The sequence below is a fragment of the Trachurus japonicus genome, chromosome 18, assembly GCF_045865225.1.
Source record: "Trachurus japonicus isolate A0001 chromosome 18, Traja_1.0".
Lineage (NCBI taxonomy): Eukaryota > Metazoa > Chordata > Actinopteri > Carangiformes > Carangidae > Trachurus > Trachurus japonicus.
The window spans coordinates 15,779,786-15,788,615 of record NC_140924.1 but is presented as its reverse complement, the minus strand read 5'-3'; the positions used below and the strand labels follow the sequence as shown (position 1 = coordinate 15,788,615).

The 8,830-nt window shown below is 40.8% G+C and overlaps 1 protein-coding gene across 1 annotated transcript; it reads left to right on the top strand.

The window, feature by feature from the left end:
• Positions 1–2,166: 2,166 nt before the first annotated feature.
• LOC146968948 (serine protease 27-like) lies at positions 2,167–8,474 on the top strand. Its single transcript, XM_085759875.1, has 6 exons — positions 2,167–2,253; positions 2,929–2,952; positions 3,268–3,436; positions 4,149–4,411; positions 4,532–4,677; positions 7,791–8,474. Exons 1-6 carry the CDS (start codon positions 2,181–2,183, stop codon positions 8,130–8,132), a joined length of 1,017 nt encoding a protein of 338 aa, XP_085616001.1. The 5' UTR covers positions 2,167–2,180; the 3' UTR covers positions 8,133–8,474.
• The last annotated feature ends 356 nt before the right edge of the window (positions 8,475–8,830 follow it).

Sequence of the window (8,830 nt, the reverse complement as noted above, 5' to 3'; positions counted from 1 at the left end):
TGTGCATGCAACAACCGGATTATGTCGACTTACTAATATATGTTCAGTTTCTCATCAAAATGTGTAATTTACCAAATGTTTTTATCAGATTCAACTCTATTTTTGCTCTTTTTGTAGTTGAGTGTGAACACTATACATATGAATTTTGTCTCCTCTCAGCCTTTTCTCCAGGGCAGTCACGTCTTGAGAAACCCTCTGGCAGCCACTGCTGCCTCTTGCACATAACAGAGCTTTTATTGATTTTCACTGTGCCATCCTTCATGATTGATTGCCGGGGCAAATTACAAGCTTTTAATAAGTGGGTTTGACATATGTTCCTAAATATGGTAGTGTGTTTGTCTGTCTGTCTCTAATCTACAGGCAGAGTGTTGTCTGACGCATCCTTATGTGGTACAGTAAGTATACGTGACATCATCCACCTGTCCACATGAGAAGCAGGGGGAAAAATTTCAAAAGTCCAGCTAAGCCCACTGTAACTGTCCCCAAAAGGGTGTGACGTCTACGCAATCATACAATCATACAATCATACAATACAATCTAATACCAGGGTTTCCCGCAGCGCTTTCCTGTTAAGGCGGCCGCCTTAACAACAAAGAGCTGCCGCCTAAACTAACATCTTAAAAAAAAAAAAAATGTAGCGATATTCGCCGCCGCCCCCCCCGTCGGACGATGGCCGCATCCTCTCACACACATACACACCACAGAGAAGCGCGCACGCATAACAGCAGCGCGTGTTGAAAGCGAAACTTTAATACGGCACGGCGCGTCCCCCCCCGTCGACCCCCCTCCGTCAACAGATCTCCGCGCTACCCCCCCCCCCCCGTCGACAGATCTCCGCGCTACCCCCCCCCCCCGTCGACAGGTCAGACACCACCTTAACTAACAAATTTTCTGGGGGAAACACTGAATACAATGGACATACAATCTAATACAATGGAGGACAGAAATGACAGTGTATTGTTGATTAACAAAGGAGCTGCTTTCAGGCTCACTACATCTAACAAGTTTTATTAGCTAAAGTAACTCAAGAAAGGTGATTTAATGTCACATTCAATCTGTGTCACATTTTACTGTTTGTTCTAACTTGTAAGGATCAAAAGTTATGGAGTCCAACAACACCGGTCACATGGCATAACCTCCAACAAACAATGCGTAACACTATTTACTTTGAGAAGCCTGCAAAGCTTGAAACACACAGCTTGGTGACTGCAAAACAGATGCTAAGATAGGAGGGAAAAACGAGGAGGAAAAGACTTTTGTGACGGAGTAAATGTGGTTTTGAAACCTCGTCAGTTCAATTTCTACAGAGGAATTGATAGATTTCTAGAAGTAGCTTAGAGATTTGTGTTTACATAGTCAACTTTGGGTGGTGATTTTCAGGAATTTCAGATGTTATTTCAAGCGCTCATGGACACATTTTCAAAAAAGCAAAACTAGTTCAAATCCAAAAATGTATTAGCTAATGGTGGCTAATCGTTGCTAGGGTCAGCAGAATCTAGTATTTCACTTCAGTTCAGTAAAACTAGTTCAAATCCAAAAATGTATTAGCTAATGGTGACTAATCGTTGCTAGGGTCAGCAGAATCTAGTATTTCACTTCAGTTCAGTTGACTCCTCTGTGTTTCAGGGTATTTTAGCAATTTAACAATTTGTATTTGTAATTTATTGTATTGTAATTTAACAATTACAATTGAAAAGCAGTCAGTTGTTGCACAACATTGTTAATCAGCTCAAAAAGTATATAGTGGGAAGCACTTTCATATTAACACAGCCGACACCTATCCAACAGCCTTGAGGTTGTTAATGACACCCCACTGTTACTAAGGCTGGAGCTGAGTTAATGAGCAGCTGTTTCTTCTCTTTGGAAAGTAGAGAAAGCTGATTTTCTTGTTGATCTTAAAAACTTGTGGAGTTTCATGTTACTTGCAGGACTGTTGTGTTAGCATTAGCATTACAGCATTAGTTCCAATTAGGTGTACCTAAATATAAATAAAACTGCAGACAGTGTGTGGGGTGACAAACACAGGAATCAAGACAAACGTGCCTGACTGGATCATCTTTTCACATGCTCTGTCCGCGGGATAAGGTGCAAAGTCATGAGAATTAGTGAAATGACAGGTATGACACTGTGGGTGGACCAGAAGGTGAGGAATGAGATATTTAAAGTGGTGTACAAAGTGAATGAGCACAGTAATCATGGCTCTCCTGCAGCTTCTGTGCGCGCTAACTGTGATGATCGCAACCTTGTTTCAAGGTAAGAGGGATGGCTTTATTTTCCTTTAGAGTAGGCTACAACATGTCTTTCTTACTTGTTGGCTCATAGTAAGAGTGGAAGGAGTACAAGGCTTTACAAGGCAACATTTTTCCATGGGGTTTCTAGTGAAAGGGTTCATGTATCATATGAATAATTTCAAACAACATCCCACTCGTAGTTCTTTGTCAGAAAGATTTTTTTTAAATTTGCTATGTCAGATTTGCTATGATTTTTTTTTTTAATGTTGGAATACCAATTATTTGAAATATATTCCGCCAATAATTTTGATACTTACAAATTTCAATTTCTCTATTTTAAATGTCAAACAAAGCTCCAGGAATGAAGAAGTCAGTCATTTGAATGTTATTAGAAGTTACATGAATATCAACACGTTTTGGTCATTGTGGCATAATAGTAATAATGATTATAATAATAATTTTTATAAATTTCCTGTTCCCCAAATTAAGAGTAGACAAGTGTTAATGTTACATTTGTATTTTAGAGTATGGATTTCTGTCCATTCACAATTACAGTTTTAACAAAATCACTCTCAAAGTCAGAGACCAGCCTACAATAGAGAAGACACGTTGTCTTTGTCTCTTATTGGAATGTATCATCTGCCTCATTCGGAACAGGTTTGTCTAAGACGTTTTTCTGTGTTTTTCCGAATTTCAGGTTGTGAATCACAAGAAGCCTTTGGTAAGCATCCAAACACAACAAGATTACCACATCATTACAAGCTCTTCAAGTTATGGGTTTTGTTACCTTGGTGCAGCAGCAAATCATCATGTCAACACTCAAAACAACACAATACTTTTAGTTTCTGTAAAGCATTGTGTTTGTGTTGAGTAAGAACTCAGTCAAGGCCGGTAGACTTCATCTGTCTTCTGTCTCTATTGTCCTGGTTAAGTCCTGGTTCACAATGGCCGATTTGAAAGGGCCCAGACAGACCTATTGCTTTAACTGAGTAGGAGAACTTGTTGCATATGATCCTCATCTTTTGTCTTCCGGCAGAATGTGGCACGGTTCCTTTGGCAATTGTGAGAAACAGAATCGTTGGAGGTGAGGATGCAACAGAAGGAAGTTGGCCCTGGCAGGCCAGTTTGAACGTCGATGGGTCTCTACAATGTGGAGGGTCACTAATCAACAACCAGTGGGTGCTGACAGCTGCACACTGCATAGAGTGAGGAGTTCAAAATTTCCTTTCCATGTGAAATAGTTGTGCATGATAAAATATTACTTAACATAAACTCTCTTTTCAGGGAATAATAATAACGTTTACTTATATAGCACCTTGCAACATCCGGAATGATGAACAAAGTACATACAGTAACAGATACAAAGAGAAAGAGAACACAGAAAACCTTTTCCAAAGAATAAGTATTATACAAAGTCAAATCAAGTTTCACCTCTGTGTCTCAAGCCAGTGTAAATAGAGAAAAAAGCATCAGATAAAACCGCTTCATGCACTTCTTCATCTCGCATGTCAGCATGGTTACAGTTGCGATAGTAGGAATCTCCTCCGTCCACATTCCTTCTGACACACACGTTTATCCTCAAGATGTAGATAAAAAGGTCAAAATGATTTTCTAATTATGCTTTTACTCATTTTTTCAAATAGTTTCAAGGCCCTTGTAAGAAAAAACTAAAAAAAAGATGATTTAATTGGAAAGAAAGGAATACCAACTACAAATCTCACAGTCTGATATATTGGAGAAAAAACTACTCATACTTGGCAGACGTGAAATTTAATAGCCCTGCAATCAGCTAGCCTAGATCTACAGAGGTTATTACATTATTATTACCTACTAAGACATATGTGTGCTTGCTGTGGAACTTGAAGTATTTACAGTCTCAGATACTCAGCTAACCGTCGGTATGTCTTTGTTTTTAAGTGGTTCAAGTATCGAGGTGTTTTTGGGGCGCCAAACCCAAAATGGTTCAAACCCCAATGAAGTGTCGCGCATGGTCAACGAGACCAGGTGCCACCCTGACTACGACTCCGACACCTCTGACAATGACATATGTCTTCTGAAGCTGTCGGCCCCGGTGGATTTCACTGATTACATACGGCCGATATGCTTAGCCTCACACAACAGCACTTTCTACAACGGGACGAGCAGCTGGGTCACAGGTTGGGGTGCTCTGGTACAAGGTGGTAAGTTAACAAATCGCATCAAAGACAAACGCCAATATAACAAAAAAAAATTATTTGTGTGCTTTTCACAAAGCTCTCTTTCTGCACATGCATTTCAGTCTTACCTTCTCTCTCCACAAGGTTCTAGCCCCGACATCCTGCAGGAGGTTAATGTACCAATTGTTGGAAACAATCGGTGCCAATGCAACTATAATGAGAATGGTATCACCATCACCGCCAACATGATATGTGCGGGGTTGAGAGAAGGAGGAAGAGATTCATGCCAGGTTTGTTTTTTTTTTTGTTTTTTTTGCAAGGTGCTGGAATATGTATTTGATCTATTAAGGTGCGTTCACCTGGCTCAGAGGCGCTCTTTTCTTCCTGTTTGCATTGGTCCAGCACGGCAGGACCAATGCAAATGGCCGCCGTTAACATGCTTGTGTGGAAGTCCCACAAGCGCCGTACAACGTCAAACCGGCTTAGCTCTTCCGGACCGGACCGTTGTATTACGTTTCCTCATAGTTACGCACGCGGCAGCCAATCAGCACTGAGGGACAAGCGACTGACGGCCAGAGACTTGGAATTTCTCATCTCGAGCTATTTTCGCTGTGTCGCTCGGATCCTCAGCGATTTTGCCTGATTTTGCACATTTGCATTGACTTAATATTGTAAGATGAATTTTATTTTGTTATAAGGGACTATTTTATGTTGTGTAATTAAACCGGTTATTAGAACGTTGTATGGCGGAATGATCTGGTTGGCCTAAGCTAGAATGTTGGGGTGAAACTTGTCGCCAGCGACAAAAATAAAAGGTCCGGTGTGAACGCACCTTTAGTGTTACTTTGTCCGTCTAAAACAATTGTGGTAAAAAAAATAGAAATTACTTGTTTGACTTCAAAATCTGAAGTGCATCATTGCATCAGACCATTTGAAGAGTTCTTTTCCAAAACGCTATAAATCCATTTTAATAGTTTTCCAGAAAATGACATTTTTTACATAGACCCACCCATTTTGTTAATATTCAATTTATCCTGTTAAAATGATTGTTGGCTCAGTCTGGACATGTTGAACAATGATTATTAAATCAAACAACAATATTGTTGATTAAAAACTCAAAGTTTATTTTATTTTTTCTCAAAACGATATAAATCCACATTTAAAAAAAACAAAAACTGATGGTTTCTGTCTTGAAAAACCAACCAACATGACATGAGAACATCACTGAGGTGCGCGTCTCTCTCTCTCTCTGTGTGTGTGTGTGTGTGTGTGTGTGTGTGTGTGTGTGTGTGCGCGCGCGCGCACGTCGGGGGGAGGTAATGATGTCTGTCTCTTTACATGTTAAACAAAGAGTCGAAAATAGTCAAAATACAGACGCTATCATGACGTGAGCACATGTTGCTGTAAACAAAACTACGTCTTTGCTGTAAAAAAAAAAAAAAAAAAAACTCGATCGTTGATACAGAGGACACCCGGCGTTACGGGGGGGGTACGGTATGCGGGGGCTGTGGGGGTATACTTAACGGCACAGTGTCCACCACATTAACAGATAATTAACACAGAACCCAGAAACTACTGAATGAATGACTGAAAACAGACCTGGGTTCAGAGCACCGCCATGTTGGACTGCATGGAGCTGCTCATAGAACTCTGAGGAGAGGGAGGAGATGTCGCGTTTTGGCTAAAAATAGATTTGGCGCTTATCGCGGTTTGGAGGAGAACTGCATCTTGCGGTGACTTTTAAACAGGGAAATAGCGATTTGACGTGATATGTTGATGGAGCAGTGTTAGGCTCAGTACACAGCAAAATGGCGTGACAAACTCATTTTTTTAAAATTTGGCGTTTATCGCGTTTTGGAAAAGACCTCTTCATTTGCTGTGATTATCCCTGTGCTCCAGCAGAGGGAGCTCTCAAAATACACTACTTTCTATATTTACTGATATAGAAATGTCATAATATTTTCCTGTCTTTTTTAACTTGACCTTTAGATGAATCAGTAATTTGTAGGGATGCACCGATGCATCGGCCGAACATCGACATCGGCCGATGTTCGGCTAGTTAACTGCCATCGGCCATCGGCAAAAAAAGATGACATTCACCGATGGCAGTGACCGATGTTTATGTTTCTTTAAATGCCGCATGAACGCTGAGCTCGGGAGGAACCTTTCTTTTTTCCTTTTTTTTTGGGGGGGGCGGATATTAGTGGTGCAACGGATCATCACTGATCCATGATCTGTTCGGATCAATATCTTCGTGTGAACCGCGGATTGATTTTTGAAAAAAAAAGTTGCGCGCATGTTTAATAAACACACTTGTTAAGTGCAGCGCGGTCATGGCGAGCGGAGGAACGGAGGAGCCTGAACGCCCCTCGTCATTTAAATCCCCTATGGGCTTAATACACCGTTAGAGAGGAACTCGTCTGGTCGCTTTATTTTCTAACCTCCGCCTGGCCACGTGTTTGTTGTTTACAACGAAGCCAGCGAGAAATCAATAAATGGAGCGGTGGATTACGTAACTGTCATAAACATTACGCAGCGCGTCTGTGTCGCGGTGCCACAGAGACAAGAGCTGGGATATGGACACGGGGGAGACGCCAGGTGGAAGGCAAAGAGCCTCCGTTCTCACTCGTTACCAGTCACAAGTCATGTAGTTAACTATCACTATTATTCTGGGGCTTTTTAATTGAGGTAAAAATGTAGCATAGCCACGGGAGAAATCATACTTAGTTCCTCTTTCAGTGTACATTATACAGATTATTTTTAGTTCATCAACCGTTTGGAAAAAAACCTTTCATCATTCTGTCTCTGTGTTACTACAGATAAAGGGGATTAGGGAGAGAAGTCTAAGTAATTTGACATATTTGAGCATTTTATTTAAAAAAAAGTTACTTTTCCTGGTAACTATACTCTTACCAACTCTAGGCCACTGTAAGTGTTTTTAAGGTTATGTCAACTAAAAATTGACATTAAAGGTTGTTTTTGTTTCATAAATTTGTCTAACTGAATTTGTGCTCATTAAATAATAATATGATGAAGAGCTGAAAGACTTTTAAAATAGTTCAGTAATGTTTCTGTGGCACCAAAGACGGAATAAATAACAAAAAGAACAAACATCGGCATCGGCATCGGCCATCGGCCAAGTTGTTATTTTAAACATCGGTATCGGCATCGGCCCAGAATTTCACAATCGGTGCATCCCTAGTAATTTGTACTTACATTCACAGCATAAGCTAACTTTTCCTAGCTTGCCACAGAATTACACTGAAATAGATCATATATAATAATACTACTATATTTTGCCATTTTCTTCTGGTCAACTTCCCACCAAACAGTACTGCCAGAGTTATGCTTCAGCAGTATGGATGCTTCTATCTCAACAACTATCATTTATCTCTTTCCTCAGGGAGATTCAGGGGGCCCGATGGTGAGTGAGTCTGACAACAGATGGGTGCAGAGCGGAGTTGTGAGTTTTGGTGTTGGCTGCGCCCGGCCTAGATTACCTGGCGTCTACGCTCGAGTCTCCAGGTACCAGGACTGGATCAACAACGTCATCGTCAGCAACAGACCGATGTTTGTCACCTTCACCTCTGACATGAACCCTGAAATGAACATCAGCTGTCCACGACCCACCTTTCCCCCCTTCACCACGGACGACAGCATATTTGGTGCAGGTGAAAACGTGGTCGCTCACTTCACCTCAATCTTTCTCCTGGTTCTGTCAGTCTTTGTACTTGGCGAAGCATAGTATGAAAACGTGCCCGCCTATCAATTTGATAAGTACAGTACAAAATCATTTTATTGCAGTAATGAAGCACTTGTAATCACAAATGAAGTTACCTGATTTATTTACCTTTCATACAGTACAGTTATAGTCCTGTACTTGACTGATCTATGATAATAGCTTGGCACTGGGCTGACAGCTCACAGTTGGTTACAGAGCTTTTATCGCTGAAAACTTCTGCATCTTGATACAGGGTTTATGAAAGCGACAAGGCTTTGAACCAAAAAAAGTTAACTTGTTGATTGAGCTTTGTTTTTTTCTTCTTTAAATAAGTGTAGCTTTAAACTCAAATTTAAAAAAAATAAAAAAACTGCACTTGGGCGCTTGATAACTTTCATTTTCCCAAAAACACCTGCACCACACAGAAAACTCAGCCAAATCACAGTGTAAGAAACAAATGATGTCTTTAAGGTGCTAATTCCCACATAAGTTGGCCGCCCACAGAATTAAAGGCAAAAAAACCCCAAACAAACACTGCACTGGTAACGTGAGTGCAGTGTGATGTGTGTGCCGTGCGTGTGTGTGTGTCATCTTTCTTTCTGCAGTATCTGTGTGCACGCATGTGTCGTGAATGCATGTGCATCATGTCCTTCAAATGTCCTTCAAGGTCCTCAGACTCCCTCTGCAGTCAAACCTAAATTGGACAAATGGAGCTTGTTTTT